General features: G+C 38.8%; 1 protein-coding gene across 2 annotated transcripts in view; it reads left to right on the top strand.

Annotated features, from left to right (window-relative positions):
• galnt1 (UDP-N-acetyl-alpha-D-galactosamine:polypeptide N-acetylgalactosaminyltransferase 1) overlaps nucleotides 1-17256 on the top strand; it is a 32488-nt gene continuing 15232 nt past the window's right edge. The window contains exons 1-4 of one of the 2 annotated variants that reach the window (XM_077720777.1): nucleotides 1-404; nucleotides 13159-13261; nucleotides 16690-16840; nucleotides 16910-17078. In XM_077720777.1, coding sequence (XP_077576903.1) covers nucleotides 16702-16840; nucleotides 16910-17078 — 308 coding nt within the window. In that variant the 5' untranslated portion in view covers nucleotides 1-404; nucleotides 13159-13261; nucleotides 16690-16701. The remainder of the gene's footprint in view (nucleotides 405-13158; nucleotides 13262-16689; nucleotides 16841-16909; nucleotides 17079-17256) is intronic. The other variant, XM_077720778.1, reaches the window with a different exon arrangement.

Genomic DNA, 17256 nt, shown 5'->3' with positions numbered 1-17256 from the left:
TCCCTCTACCCCCTTCAACTAGCGGCAGCACGTCCGCCTCACCCCGGGCCGCCTAAGGGACGGACCACAGTCAGGAGCGCACTCCGCTGTCCTACTGTGCGATCCACCGAATCCGCCTATTTTCTCCTCATGGATGTCCCAACTCCTTTCGATCTTAGACATTAGTAAATGCCTCTCGTGGCCCACAACTTTAGGGTTAAGCTTTTTCTCCCCCTCACATGCTGTAACCGGCTGGTGATCGACGGCAGAGGAGGAACGCGCACCCCCGTCGTTAGCCCGAGAAGCTAACCGAGCTAGCTAACTTTAGCCGCGACTCTTGGTACCCCAAGTCGGGGGAGTTTTGTGGCTCATCCAGGCTAACTTGTGGCGGATTTGGGCTCCACCGTCACTCATTTATATCAAGGGTAAGTGAGATGTTTTGCCGTGATTTTGTTTCGTTTTTTTCTTCTTCCATCAATGAGATCGCTGCTGTTTTAAGCAAGCGATGATTGTGACATGTTCGTAGCCGAGGACAGACGCTATGGCAGCGGATTTCTTGTTGACAGAAACAGCCTCATTTATGAAGCAAAGGATGCGACTCATCCTTAAAACGGGAATTGCCACTTTGCCTGTTGCATTCGATTATGGTTTGTCATGGTTAATATTCTGCCATTGAACATTTTAATCGACATGGATTGTTATGTCTTGAGTCAAAATAGTGCCCGTAGGGATTTAGTATTGTTTGTAGTACTATAATTAGATTCTCCATCACTATGTTCCAGGTTATTTCTATGACCCTCCTCACTTAATTGATTTTTTTGTATAAAAAAAAGTTTAACAAAAAAAAAAGTTGATCCTAATACAGATTTGTTTGATCTGCTGTAATATTTGGAGGAAATTGATTCTTCATCATTGCAAATGAAAATGACAGTCATCCAGCCACTGGCATATTTATTGTTTGTGTGTATAGCTGTTTATAAACAAACTTTTTTCTTGTTTGGGACACATCCTCTCTGTGATCTATTATTCTAGCTATGATCTTTGACACATCTGAGTTTGTGAGGTTTGAATTTAGTTGGGATATTCTTTCTGGTTTGTTTTTTTTCCCCTCACAGCAAGGTAAATGCACTTTTGTCCACTATTCTAAAATAATCCAATAGACCTTAAATTAAGATTTTAAGATGTCCTTAGGTATAAATTGTGTTTGTCTGTGAATGTTGTAGTAAACTCGCGACCAGAGTAGTGTACACCCAAAGAAGTTGACGCAAGTTAGGCAAACCAGAACTACTGAAATGTGTTATAGAGGATTGGATGGCTAAATGGTGGGTACCTAAAGTCAAGCATGCCCATTTTAAATTATGAGTGGCATTTTTAAGACCGAGTTTGATTGAATTTTTGTGTAATGTTAACTGCACCACAAACTTTTGTGAAGGCAAAATGGGGAGGAAATGATTCGTGTTCCTCATTTCAAGGCCGTTGACTCAACATGATGTGCTTCCTGTTCTGTGGGCATTTGATAGTGTGTTCTGGTCTCTGCACATTTTGCTGGCTTGTGTGCACTTTTCAGTTAACTAAATCAGTGATCCTCAACCGGTTTGCTTTGGCACATCAATCAGCCTTTAAAAAAAAATTAAGGATTTATTAGTATTCATCCACTTGGAGTTCTCAAAATGTGTGTTTTTTTAATTAAATACTAATACATATTTCTATTGCAGATTAGATTAGGTAGGTTACAAGATATGTATCTGTAATGTTCTATTAGATGGGAGAATGTTCAACAAAACTTTGTTGCCACCTCTTTCAAACAACAATATCAGTCATGGTTTTATGTGTGTGTATATGAATTTTGTGTTCAGTGAAATAAAACATTGCACAATGTGTCCATTTGTGAGCAAAAAGATATGACATAGATTATTTAGTTTCCTCCATCTATTTCGGAAAAGGTATTTGACAATGCCTTGATTGTTGGATTACCAGGGTAGTGCCAAAACGAGGTTGAACACAATTGGTTCACAATTGGTAACTAATAACTGTATACAATTGTCAGTATACAAGTGTCAACGGAGTTAACATCTGTCTGTAAAAAACAAACATTGCTTCTGCCACAAAACTGCCATGGCAATTAAGAAAGTAAATCTGTGCCTGAATCATGGGCCATGCATTTTCAATTTATGAATCTGAAGTCTCAGCTGTCATGCCCCAGTAAGAATGATTTAACCACTGTAAAAGATAACAAATAATCTTAGTAGGTTTTACTTTGACCTTCGATTGCCTTGACTTTTTTTTCCATGTATGAGGCATTGCATTTTTCATTTTCCAAATTGCCCACCCTTTAGTGGGAAATAAATAGACGTGCCTCTGTATAATAAAGTGAATTAATAATAATGGCCTTTATGAAATGTTAATAGCCCACAAGATACACATTTTGAAAAAATCAAAATCTATCCGAGATGCTTCACCAGTCTTGTGTAATTGAAATAAAGTATTTTTCTCTGATTAGTCAGTGGGCAAAACGTATGCAATTTTAACATGTAAATTTGAGTAAACTTTTGTTTGTCACCCATTGCAAATTTGGTGCATTTATTGTTGCCTGTCGGGAACAATAGCTCCATTCTGGCACATGTTCCCGGAGGGAGGCAGCAGCATTCCCTGCACTCTGTGTGCCAGCTAGCCTTGCTTTAGGATTGGGTTTCCACAGCCACCTGGAGCTACCAGCACAAGAATGCAATTGTTCCCAACTTTGAGACTAAAGTAGCACCACACGCACACATGCATTTATTTTGTTGCCAATGTTTATAATCTTCAGCCAGGAAAATCATTTTAAAAGAAATAACAAGTGGCTTGAACTAAGGCTGAACATCCTGTATCTTGTCTGATTTTATGGTAATTCAAATTCATCAAAATATGGACTGCTTATCCATGACTTACTAATAGATTATTAACAACTAATCAAATTAATCCAGAACTATTTTGACGAGTAATTCATTTTTCAAGGCAGTTTTTTTTGCCTAAAGTTCGATCGAGCAAATCCTTTCAGACTTTTAATGGTAAATAATCTCTGATGTTTGTAATCCTTAAAGAAAACAGACTATGTGAATGTTTCTAATGTATTTGTGTATAAATATAAATGTTTTAAAGTGATGAATACTAGAACAGAATGCTAATTTTTGTTAGTCCATTTAACATTTTACATCTTTGTGTATTAACAATTAGTCACAACATTTGCGGGAACAAAAGAAAGTCAAGTGTGTTTTGTATTTTAAAGTCTCATTTTCTTTGGTTTAGGTACTGAGACATGTTTAGTAGTTGGATAGTCTTCATAGTTAAAATTTTCAAAGTTTTGGTTCTAATGTGCATCTACTGCTAAAATGTCAACTCCAGTAACCTAATGCTATAAATCATGATTTATATGCAAGTTAGGCACATTTTAATCAAGAATTAGTCGACTATCAGAATGATTATTGGTGGCATCAATGTCTAAGCATTTCAAAAGTTGGGAAATGTTTTTATTTTTCAGGCTGTCAGTGATCTGAACAGATTGCTCATTATTTCTTACCCCGGAGAATTGAACTAGACTCATTTTTAAACATTTTAGTGAGCAGCACACCTATTAATCAGTCTTAGAATGCCCCAACAGATCATCAAGTGATGAAAATACGGTTCCTGCCAAATTTTTCTATTGGGTCGTTTGATTCAATTAATATTGACTGGCCTACTGTGTTTATCTCCTTGTTTGACACATCATTAATTATTGCGTGTGGCTGCTGGTGATAGGTGGAATGGGGAGGTGCTGCGCACCACTCATGGGTGGTGGAGAAAGCAGGATTACAATTACTCATGAGGATGCTTCCCTAGTTGAAATGTGAATTGAAAGTGTGCCAGTCCAGAAGGAGGGGGGGTAAATTTTAGTTATAACCTTGACTGTCATATAAAGAGCCACGGCAATCACTTTTATTTGTTTGTTTAGATGACATTAAAGTTTGACATTAAAGTTTGTGCCAAGAGCAAGCCGAAGCAGATGATGCAATTATATTGCTGTCATATAAGTTTTGCATAAGCTGCATTAACTAATTACTCATGTAATCAAAATCATTCAATCAGAAATGGACACTATTAGTTACCTGGTGTGTTGGGCTATCAGTGAGTACTGTTTTTGAATTATTTGTTGTCGATTCTTATAAAATAAATACAAGATTTTTGTTATTATTTGTAGTTCTGAAGATGACACACAAAATAGCTGCATAGTTCATCTCATCTCATTTTCTGAACCGATTTCTCCTCATTAGGGTCACGGGGGGTGCTGGAGCCAATCCCAGCTGTGTCCGGGCTAGAGGCGGGGGGAGACCTTGAATTGTTGGCCAGCCAATCGCAGGGCACAAGAAGACAGACAACCATGCACACTCACACCCATACCTAGGGGCACTTTAGAGTGTCCAATCAGCCTACCATGCATGTTTTGGAATGTGGGAGGAAACCGGAGTACCCAGAGGAAACCCACGTGGACCTGGGGAGAACATGCAAACTCCACACAGGTTGACCGACCTGGAGTTGAACCCAGGACCCCAGAGCTGTAAGGCCGAAGCGTTAACCACTCGCTCCGCCGGGCCGCCCTGCATAGTTCAATTAATAATAAATATGTATAGTGGTACCTCTACTTAGGCATGTCTCTGCATATGAAATATTCAAGTTACAAAACACCTTAATCGGAGGATTTTGTCTCAGAATATGAAAGAAAGTCAAGTTACGAATACCAAAATCTAGGGGAAAAATTCCCCTAAAACGTAAATATGCACTTCTTGTATCCTCTTATGTATTTTATTTTGATAATAGAGTTACTTTCCTATTTCTCTGCTGGCCTTCGATTGGCTGTCTGCAGTCATGTCGTGAGAGTGGATGTTGCAGGCTCTTAAGTGAGATCAGATAATAGGACCATTGGAAGTTGGAACTGATCTTCTGATGAAGGGAAAGGAAAACAGAAAGATACTAAGGGAAGAGAGATAGCTATCAGCGGTATTTAGGATTTGGCTTTCCAGTTCGGTTTGTGCATGTTGTGTATGTTTGTATCACTAGTTTTATGCATTTGTTTATTTGTTTGTTTTTCCCGCATGTGCATATGTAGTCGTGTTTGTGGGTGTGTGTCGTTTTCTCTGAATCACATCAGGGATAGAGTTGTGTTGAAGTGGGTCAGCCAGTGCCTCTAGGGAAAATTTCCAGCTCCCTCTTTGGCTTGAGCCCGCTAAAGGCCAATGTAAACATTTATATCCTAGTCATTTGTACACATTGGTTGCTCGCCACTGTGTATATTGTGTTTTGCATATTTATATAATTATGTGTGTGTGTGTGTGTATGGGGACGTGTCTTGAGTCTTAGTTTTTCCTCATTCACGGTGTCCCTGGTTGTCTACAGTAACTGTACTTTAAGACCAGCTGTTAGGTTTTGGGTTAGGTAAGGGAATGTGTTTATGTTTCTGCACAAAATTAAGCATATTTTTACCTTTGGGGTCGGTTGGAGTCAGCGGGGTGCCGATTTAGTCTTATTTAGCTTTTCTTTTTTTTGCTTCCCAAGTTTGGGGTTACTTAAAGGACAAGGATGAGAAAATTAGGGCTGTCACCATAGAATATTTTTAGAGCTGATTATTCAACTGAAGCTTGGAGTGAATAGGGTAAGATTTCAGTGACTATTTTTCAAATGACAATGGCAGGAGTATATTAAAAAAAACTTTTTTACACTAGCTCAAATCATAAAAATCATTGGAATAACACTTATAACCGTTATTCCCTTTTAAATAAAAATATATATTTTTAGTTGACCATATGATGTCAATTGTTTGTCTGTTGATTTTTTTTTTTTAAATGGCTCTTTCAATGGCAAAGGTTGCTGACCCCTGGTCTAGTATATATAATATCTAGCATCTGGTGCTTGACCAGGTGGATGGCCCAAAGTGCACTTATGTTTTTTATTTATTTATTTATTTTAACCACTCCCTTTTTAATGTTAATTGTTTGGCCAAATGGCTTAGGAAGGAAACGTTTGTTTTTCTCCTCATCATTCAAGAGTAGAGTCAAATACAGATCAATACTCATGACACAGACCAGGCACCACAAGGCCCATTTCAAGAGTATGAACCAGCATAGATATCAGCTGGCTCCAAGGTCACACCCACTAACTCTTTCCAGTTCAATCTAGTTCCCTTCTTCGTGACAGCTTATGCCATTCAAATGCATCTGTTAGTTGCTCATAGCATCTGTTTCTTTCCAAGATTGGAACTGACAAGAAATGGCGCAGTTTCCATAGCGACTGCCTTGCTCCATTCCCATCCCCCTCTTTGCCCATCTTTGTCATATGCAGAACATTTAAATTTTCTTTCGACTTTGGAAAAACTAATGGTTGACGTGCATTTCACATAGATGTGCCCTTTACTTTGAATGGTTGTGTTCATTTTAACACCATCCATTGACACTCATGATTGAATTTGTCTAGTTCCAAACAGTTATTGTCTGTCAATTGCCTGCTCCCTTATAAACACCGATTTTGAGGAAACGATTATATTACCATCAATACAATACATACATATTGTATAACCAAGATGTAATATTTATTTGCACATTGACAACCTATGTATTTCTAGTCATTGTTTGAAAGAAAGTAGGGCATTGAGAAAAGGGTTATTTTCAAAACCATAAAAGTGTGAGCAGTATTGTGTCAGCACATAAGATTTTGTGCAAAGGCCCATTACAGGTTAGCAATGTTACAGCTGCAAGTAATGATCTCTAAAATTGGAACCGAAGCTACTGGACGTTCTGGTTAATTTCAAAATGTATCAAAAGTGCTTCTTCAGTTGTAGATTTTTGGTGTAGAGTTTTATTTCACAGAATTTTCGGTCAGTGTTTTCCATATGAGAAGGTCACAATAGAGTGAGTGCTGTTGTTTATTTGAATTGAATCATTAATTAAACAATGTAATGGAAGGATTATTCAATTAGTTTCGAAAGCGAAAAAAAGACATTTCTTATATAGGAGCTCTTCTTTTTGGAAAATAGCTGTCTTTGTAAGAATGGCACAACCACAGTCAGAGCTGTAGCTTGTGAAGCCGAGCCTAGACGAAGGGGTGAAGGCAAGAGTGTCACTTGGAGCTTTGTTGAAATTTGCTTGTCAGTAGCAGCGCAAGTACATATTGCAGTGTGGTGACACTCAACAAACACTGAAGTGCTCAGCAACTTATCTAAATGAAAGTTACATCTCGAAAAGCGCAGACCAGATTTATTGAGATTTGGCTCTCGATTCTCACTTTCAACTGAGAAATGAATCCTGATTGTTGCTGGGTGAAACCTGTTTACCAGTCTGTGGAATTTCACCTTTCAATCTTCATCTTTCTTAGGCCACATCACTAAAACTAAAAGATATTCCTCAATTTCAACAGCTAATATGCAGGAAAATGAAAATAGGGAATTCATTCAGGACAAATACAGGACAAATTGCCCTAAATGGAGTATATAAAGTGGCCTCCTGAAGGTGTAAGGGTTCAGTAGCCTAATTTTGGTGCTGGCAAGCGTGCGATCAATTCCCGCTTGGTGGTGGTTTGATTGGACATGTGAATGGCTGTCTGTCATTCTGTGGTCTACAGCTCACTCAGGTGTAGCAAGCCTTTCTTCTGCTGGTATAGGCTCCAGCAACCTTTGCGAGGATGCACAGTACAGAAAATGAATCAATAATCATTTGATGTTTTGCTACTGTATTGAATGCATATTTTCTGACCAAATCCAAGTGTAATTTTACCTTTGTCCTTAAAGCAGTATGCAGTATTGTCCATTTGTTGAATCTAGACAGTGAACATAGTCTGATTATGAGCCCAAGATTAATGTTTTTATTAGACATGCTTGGAAAATGTGGCTGATGTTGTGGTGACAACTTTCAAAGCCGCTGCTTTTGTATGTTGTATTTGTTGGCTTCAAGCTCATACTCGCTTTGCAGGACACTTCAGAGACTTTCTAGATGCTTGTATCATTTTTTGTAGCTTTAATCGCATGAGTTTACCCTTACTTAAAAAGTAAATGTCAGCAAGATTCCTACATGAAGAAAAACAATAAGAGGAGAGGATGTGAGAGTAGTTGAAATACCCCTGCTGTGACAGCTCTGTGCTTGAAGCCAGTCTCCCCATGTCCCAAATTTTGCTTTGCTTGTCAAGGCCTGCATGGCTACGTATTCATCTGTGGCTCTTATCTACAAGCAGACAGCTTCCCTGTGTGTGAAACTATGGCCTCTTCGAGTGGAATTGTGATACTCAGTCACATCGAGAGCAGTATCAACTGTTACTCCAAGCTCATGGCTTAATACACAGCAGTAGCATTGTCTGTTCTCATGTGTGTACGCACTGAGTCATCAAATTTTGCAAAGTTTTAAATATGGTTGTTGTTGTGTTATAACAGTCACCAGTGTTCCCTTGTTCTTGTATGTCATTGTATTTCAGGAGCCCCTCCAGATAAAATACTGTTGTTAAAAAAATGAGAGAACCTTTGCATTCCTTGCTTCATAGAATATTCTGGCTCTCAGCCATTATGAATTTTGGTTAATACTCATTTTATACTTAATAGTTACTGAGTATGCGTGTCGGGTTGGTGTCAACCACATGACTGAATTGGATGGTAGTAGTATTACGAAAGGAAAGTCGCACGAGTGTATTTAGATTGTTGGCCCATGATTGATTGTGCATTTTTCAGCTGCTAATAGCCTATTGAGTGTGACTTTTACTTAATACATAGTCTCATACATCAGATCAGTTGAAATGACCTTGGTATTTCTATTTAACATTAAATAAATATATGAAAACAAAACAAATGTTAAAACTTTAAGTAAACAGGATTGTTGAAATTATGTCTATTTTGTGTTGGCTGGATAAATCATTTATAAATAATACTTAAACGTAGTCTTACAAAAGAGCGCATACTGGATAGTTTCTCAAAGAGAAACAAAATGCAATTCAGTGAAAAGGAAAATAGCTTTTTTTCTTACCAGACGTTCCTGGCACCCCTGTGAGCAGTGACCAGAAGATAAGTTAAGGTTTCGTGTGTCATAATTTAATCTCAGTGAATATTTCTACCTTGATTGTTATCTTGTGCTCTGACGCTGATTTGAAAAAGGAAACAAAATCTGTTACGCTCTATCAAAATCATTACCCCTTCTCCTTTTTTATCCACAAACTGTCTGAAAACATTGACGATACGACTTTGTTTTTATATTTTAACTGGATGACAAACAATTTAATCATCAAGTTATGGAAGAAATTAAATATAGGGGATGATTTAACATGCTTATAGCAATATTTCGCATATCCACTGTAATGTAGCCACAAACTGTCACATAAAGATGAAAATAACAAGAACTAAACAGTTTTGTTTATGTTGATTGCTGTTGAAGATAAATGTATAGACTTGGCTCTTTCTTTAATAGGGATTTACCAAAAATTTGGCCTCAAAGACTTTTTTCAAACCAAAATTACAGGGCCAAAAGAAAATGTGATGTTGTGAGCAAATCTTTGGCATTCAGACAAGAATTTTGAATTCAATGAATCCAATCTTTAATCTTACTATGCATCTACAAATTTCTTGTAACAATCTATGTGGAAAAGCATTGTCATAAAGGATATGCTCCTCTTCTAATGTCGAATCAGACGATTTATCCCATTAACACAACAGGAAAAGATGAGCCGATATGGTGGTGTGAAAAAGTTATCAGTGAACTGTAATGCCACGACAGTGTTGGTTCATCAATAATATAGATGGCAAAAATCAGATGTCTTATAGATGTCTTAAATCGGGCTATAACAGGGATTTTAATCTTATATAAGGCTGTGGAGAGCTCGGTCCAAAAATACAAAAGTGAGATACGAACTCCTTATCGGTTAATACTTAAGACTCAGAATGATCCACGATTACACATTGGTTTTACTTTTAAACCAGTCTACTGAAACAAGACACTTGTAAATGAGATTTATGACTCTTATTGTGCTTTTCACTAGCTTCCTCAACAGGGAGACAGTCGATTAGATTTGGCACAATGATCGCATTCAGGTTATAAAATCTGCAAAAATAGTGAAAGATGAGATATTAAAGACAAAAGCTTTTAACATTAGTTTTGCCACATTTGATCATATCTCAAGTTGACACTGAGAAAATAGATGTACTACAGAACAGATCAACATATAATACCACACAATCAAGATTATTTGTATTTTCAATGAATAATAAACCTACGTGTACCTATAGCTTTATCTACAGCTAATGATGACAAATGTAGAGTGAGGCATGCAAACACAAATATATAAGAGTATTTCCTTCTTTGACAGGGACTATAATGAGAGACATGGAAATATTGGAATTGGGCCAAATCTGTTCACTCCGAGAACATAGTTCAACGTGGTCTAGTGGCTTGCTGCACTTTGTCTTGTATTTTCTACCCTTCATAAACAGGAAGAAGCTGTCTTTTGCTGGATAACTATTTCCCTATGCCTGTCATTTACGGTCTCTTGGTCAGTGTTTGTTCCTGTACCTACATTTGCCTCCCTTTGTGATTACATGCAATACGTCCAGCAAGTGAGAGCTCGCCTCTTATCTGACACATGGCCCCATCATAGAAGCAAGACAGGCTGCCGGTCTTTCCATCCAGAAAATGTGAGACAAAGTGCAGTGACAAAGAAGGGTGGATGTCTCCTTCTTACCTATTTTCTCTGGTCTATTCCAAGAATTCCTGTTTTCGCTTCATGTACTTCCCTTATAGATTGTCGGACCAGTTGAGCTCCAGTTACACTTGTCCCTGATCTGCTTTTTGTCGTCTTTTTTCTACCTTTCCGTTACTTTGTTTTCCAGTAGGTACTGTGTTAGTGAGTTCATATGGTCCTGCCAACCTCACGGGCTTTCCGTTCCCACATCAGTGTAGTGAGCTCTAATGCAGAGAGCTGGGAGAAGGCAGAAGCAGTGCGACACATGGCACTTTGTTGTTGTGAATACCACAGATGACACGTAATGTCTCCCTCTGTTACAGCATATGTTACACCCACAAATGTGTAACACAGAGAAACCCGAACATAAGCCAATAAATGTCCACATCTCGTCTTTGAGCTTTTTTTTCCACCCAGCATTTGGGTTAAAAATTGTTGTTTTTAAAAGGTCCCCAAAATACAGTTGCCCCTCGCTTCCCACAAGCATTACATTCCTGGACACTTGAATGGAGAAAAAGCTGTTAACGAATGACCACATAATCATTGTATTACTGTATATATATATATATACTGTCTGCACTTTAAATGAGAATGCATAACACTAATAGAAATATATACCTGAAATAGCAGTATTTTTTTACCTCCCCCAGTAGAAGAAATGTAAGGAAGGTGGAGCTTTTGTACTGTATTCTATTCAGTTTGTCTCTGTTAATGTATATGCTATGTTTTGGAAGACTTTGGATGCCACAACATGCCCACATTGCATTCATATAATGCCTTTTAAACCTGGGTTGCCTATTACGTAGATCGCGATATACAGGTAGATCGCAAAAGTGGAGTAAGTTGCATCCAGTTCTAGTAAGGATTCAACTCCACCTAGACTGCCCTATGTCCCCGGTTCTGTTCATAACTTTTATGGACAGAATATTCATGTGAAGTCGTCCAGTTTGGTGGCCTCAGGATTGCATCTCTGCTTTTTGCATATTTTATAGTTCTATTAGATTAAATACTTGCCTGGTAGGCTGGTTGAACACTAAATTCCCCCTAAGTATGAGTGTGAGTGGTTGTCCATCTCCTTGTGCCCTGCGATTGGCTGCACACCAATTCAGGGTGTCCCCCGTCTGATGCCATAGTTGGCTGGGATAGGCTCCAGCAGAAAATATATGAATATATAAATCTGCATATTTATGCTGCATAACTGACATCAATCTGTCCTTTTATTTAATCTTTACACAGTGATAGAGTTGTATTGCCATTGTGCCTTTTTGATGGGAATATATTGAGGTGCTCGATTGGTGTACTTCCAATTTGCACACGCTTAGCAGTCATGCATCTCAAGTTTTGTCAAGGTAGTATAAACATAGATAATAGCAACTGAAAAAACAGTAATAAAAAGATATATATAATCATGACTCAGTTGAGAGGGGATAGGCGGACACCTCTGGTGGCATTCAAACACATAGGTACTGCAGCATATTACTATAAACTCTGAGTGTGTGGGTTGGCAAGAAGAGATTTATGAGAGCATGCTTCTTGTAATACAACACACACAGGCTGGCAATTTAGTCTCAGCAGGCCAGAATGATGACTGGCTTTAAAGTAGGCCAAGAACTAGATTGGACGCACACCCACACGGACGCCCATGCCCTCACTTAGTCTCATCCCTGCTCATCTTCATTCTCTGTGGATTTTTCAAAAATAGCAGATTAATCCAATAAAATGAGCAGCACTGGGCTGTCAATCTCTCTCTTCCATCACTGCTGCATCATCGCCCTCCATCATGATTCAAGATGCTCAGTGGCTGTGGTTATTTGTGAACTGAGGGGGTTCTAACAATGACAAAAGATGGCTGAATGCATAAATGAATGCCAGTTGTAATTGACTGACAGATGGAGCTATGCCAAGGCATGCCTTTCTTTCACTGAATGATCTATTTCCTTAGATAAGGAAATTGTTGGTTCACTGCAAACATGTATTACGACACTGACAGATTGAGATTATTGTTCTGTGTATTGTGTAAGCACAACCAGGAAATTTGTTTCAGTTTGAAGACTTGAGAGCATTTTCTCGTATGTATATATGCTTTCCCTAGGACTTGCAGAGTGCTAATTTACATTGATGGGAGACCTTTGTAAGATCCTTGATCATTTCTCATACTAGTGTTGGCATTCGTGAAAGTCTGCACTCAGCGACAGTTGACTGAAGTCGTTTGTGATATGCTATTGCCATGCATGAAATTATTCAAATTTCATTTAGTTTGTGTTTTAGATATTCACTTTGTTATAAATTGCAGGTTTCTCAGTTTGGCAATTGATTAAAATAGATCATTGTAACTGTCAGCATTCTTTCTTTCTTTTAAAGGTCATAACCTGCTCCACAAATAAGTGCACAGTGTGCATTGACTCTGTTCCTTTCAATATATACATAGTACACTGTATTTATGTCATTCTGTTTCATTTCCTTCAGGAGAATGTTGGAGTGATAATCCAAGAAGGAAGTGGGATCTCTGATGCTCTGCCTTCCCTGCAGGTGGAGCCCACTTTACATCTGATCAGAGACCCCTGAAAAGGTTTGTGTTCAATTGAAAGTTTGCAATCTTAACTATGCTGTTAGTTTAACCCCAGTTTCATTGGTATTAAAACCAGTTGTTGGTTTAAAAAAAAGCTCATGTGCCCCAGCTAAGGTTGTTGCGGTGTCCCCTTGAGTTAGCAGCTATTGATTGACAAGTCCCTCACACCTTGTGTCTCTGATTTTTTTCTTGTACACAGTTTATTCACTTGATCTAAACTGTCTATTATTTTGTACCTCAAAGTACATTAGGTAGCGTATGATCGAAGAAGAATAAAAGTAATTATGATAAAAAGGCTTCCATCAAACCTGAGGCTACTTAAGTGGTCAGTGGGCTGAGCAAGTCAAGCCTTGATGCCCATTTAACTCTTGTAGGCAGTCTTTAAGAGTAGGGAAGTAGCTGCCAGAAAACGGCTGACATGCAGACACAAACCCGCTGCTTCAGATATCTCACACTGCTTGTGTTGTGACTTGAAATGGATGTCTATTTATAAGCGTGGCTTTAAGCCAATAAGTGCATGGTGTGGCACTTGTGTTATTTCCTCGTTATACTGTTTATTTTTCCCTCGTCTAATGATTCTAATTTTCTCTTCAAAGGGGAGAAGAGCATTTACATTAAATGGTTTTATATGCTTTCTAGGAATATCGGTGTGGTGGTGGATATGTGTAGTAGCCCTTTGAAAGGAATATGTATTGACTGGCTGAGAATATGTGAGTGATTGGAATATTTAATTACAGTTTTTTATTATTATTTATTATCCATTGTTTATTATTACCTTGTTACTGTTAGGACCTTAAATTCCCTACTTCGACTCAAGATGTTGGTGATAGCTTTGGTCCGTTGTAACTGTTAAGATTTATTTGTAGTTATTGTATATTTTTCCTGACTTCCGCACACAGATTAGGGGAAACCCTGGCCAAAATCATTTTGTTAGTAGTATCCTTTTTTTTCTTGCTACTGTGTAACCAAAGCCTTACCCCAGACAAATTTTAACTTTTCTCCTGAGACAAAGTCTGAGTCATCAAAGACTGCTTTCAAGGCATGTTGTAATGGTGATGATAGACCCAAGCTGCGTCACACTAAACACAAAGGTTTACATGGAGACACAACAGTGCCAAACACCACATGGTCTTAACCTGCATGTAGTGTCTTCAAATGTCATGAAAATGTTTTTGAAAATATGCCATAAACCTTTTTGTTTGTTTGTTTTTCTCCAGAAAATAGTTTCCTGCCATTTGATTCTAATTCAACCTGAAAGTAATTATTTTAAATCAGAAATTGTAATCATGAAAACTTTGGGTATATACAGAATATGGGACACTTAGTTCTAACCTTGTACAACTTTGCTTCAGTGGCAAGACAGTCTTTTTCCGTGTCGAGAGACCAAGCAGATTTTCACTCTATCATTCTGCTTTGCATGGCACTTTGTGGCACCGCAATCCTATCAGGTGGAATTTAGAAATGCTACGCTGCAGTTCTACATCCTCCCAAGCTAAACCAAGGGCAGCTGCGGCCAAAGTTAGCTATGCACAAACTGTTTTTTTTTTATCTCCCATGGATGAGGAAAGAATCACCATGCCCAAATTATTTTTCTTCTTTCTGCTAGTACTGCTCTAACCTAAGGGATGACTAAAGTAACAAGTCAGTCAGAGTGGAAGAGATGGTGCTGCAGGAGAGGCGGAAAAGAGAGCACAGGAATTTTAATGTGGCTCTGTCTGTTGCTGCCTGCCAAAGAAAAGCAATTACTGTCACAGCTTCTTTCGTGCCACTCTCAGAGAGGGTATGTTATGTTATTAGTGAGTAAATGTTTGTGTGCTCATCATAGTGCTTTACTGCACACATATTTTCCACGTTGCACTTACAAATTGCTTATACACAGCATGTTCTTTAGGAACTGGTATCTCTATCAATCTAAGGCAGTGTTTAGTTCTTATAAAACTAGTTCTTAACCTGTGTATCAATCAAGCACCCCCACCCCACACTCACAGGGCCCCATCTTTGTATACGGTTCTAAATGTAGACTAGTGCAAGTCTGTGGCATTAAAAGTGATGTTTTAGATAGATTTCCTACCCCACCCACCCGTAAGTCAGACAAATGAACTGCTACTCCATTTTTATTTTATTAAATTAGTATTTTAATATGAAACAGGACACTTGGACACTTTGAATTTTAGTGTGATGAAGAGTCCTCCCGTCTACCAAAATAAGGCAATGCTTTGAATTTGGCTGTTTAGGTCAAAGTCTGTTCTCTGGCTGCTTCTCTTGTTATGATTCATTTCTATTGCTTGAAGGAGGCGAGTTGCCATCAACCAGTACTGTCCAATCTATCAAAACTGTTACCCCTATGCACGCACACACTGACTCATACAACAAATATGGCTGGTCTCACACAGAGTTCCAGATTTTACGTCGCTTCTCCACGTCCACCGAGCCTCTCTTGAGAAAGCGGGCCTGGGCATCGTAGTTGTGATCTCTGAGTGGTGCCTCCAGGGCCTGGCCGTGTTCATGAAGCTGGCTGTCCCTTTGCTGCTGGATGTGGTGCTCCAATTGGGGCTTGCATCAATGCAGCTTGTAGGACAGAAATCCATTCAACGTGTATCTTTGTCCGGCCATTAAATATATGCATTTTTTCGCCCAAGCTTTGGGACGCTTGAAAAGTGGCTCTCACAACATGCTTTGCCAAAACGAACAGAGTCATTTAAATCTTACGAAGTAGTGTATTTCTTGTGCAACAATGGAAAAAAATTATGCTTGGGACTTTTTATTTTTTGCCGTCATGTTTGGTCACCCCTCCTCTGTCTTTCTTTCTGTCTTGAGCCTTTGTCTTCTGCTACCCCACATACCACCCCCAGCGCTCTTGTCTTTAATTGTCTTGCCCTGCAAATCTGCTCTATTTACAGTGATAAGTACTTAAGGCCATTCTGCCAAGCCTTAGTCTCAATGTACATTGTACACCAACATGAATGCTCACACCACTGTTTGTTTGTTTGTTTTTGTGCTGGACAATGACACAAAAGGGAATTAATCTCCCCAACAAGCCCAATTGAGTGGAAGGAAGGAAGTGGCAAATTGCCAAATCACTTTTATAAGGATATATGTGGCAGATTAATTTCAACTGTCTACATTGTTGCCTAATAAGCAGAAACAAACATTTTTTCCCCATTGTAGATTCAGATGTTTTAAACTGTAACCAATTGCGATGATGCTCAAGATCACATTGTTGCTTTATGGAATATGATGAGGCAACTCAAATAGACTAACAGAAGAACAAACTGTTGTGTTTGCAAGATGAAATACAAGCGAGCCTGCCAATTTAAACAAATAACCAAGAATGTGCGCACATTGTAAAAGATAAGTGGCTGCTTTTATGTGCTCGCACACTTTCTTATTTGTTAACCGCTTCTCTTTTGTACGGCTCTCTTTTTCAGGTGATTTCCAGGATGCGGAGGTTTGCGTACTGCAAAGTGGTTCTAGCCACTTCTCTAGTGTGGGTGATGCTGGACATGTTTATCCTGCTCTACTTCAGTGAGTGCAACAAGTGTGACAACAAAAAGGAACGAGGGTTGCCTGATAGAAATGGTAAGCATTCAAGCTCACATTACACGGTATTATAGACATTTTGCAAAACGTTTAATATATTTACTACAGACCCCCTGGCAAGGCCGCGGGACGGGCCAGGAGAGGGGGGCAAGCCTGTGGTGATACCAAAGGACAACCAGGAGAAGATGAAAGAGATGTTTAAGATCAACCAGTTCAACCTCATGGCCTCTGAAATGATTGCACTGAATCGTTCCTTACCGGATGTCCGGCTTGAAGGGTACGTGCTTTATGTTCCTAGTGAGCTGTCTTCTTATGTTTCCTGAGTTGTTTCGGGTTCTCTTCAAAACGAATGTCCGCAGTTGGCCCTCGATCAATCAATCCCACGTTGAGTAAATCACTAAACAAAGCGATGGTCTTCAAATTATGTTAAAACAAAACCAAAAAAGGCTGTGTAT

The sequence above is a fragment of the Stigmatopora nigra genome, chromosome 7 (genome assembly GCF_051989575.1).
Source record: "Stigmatopora nigra isolate UIUO_SnigA chromosome 7, RoL_Snig_1.1, whole genome shotgun sequence".
In the NCBI taxonomy this organism is placed as follows: Eukaryota; Metazoa; Chordata; class Actinopteri; order Syngnathiformes; family Syngnathidae; genus Stigmatopora; species Stigmatopora nigra.
This window is presented reverse-complemented; position numbering and strand designations above follow the sequence as displayed.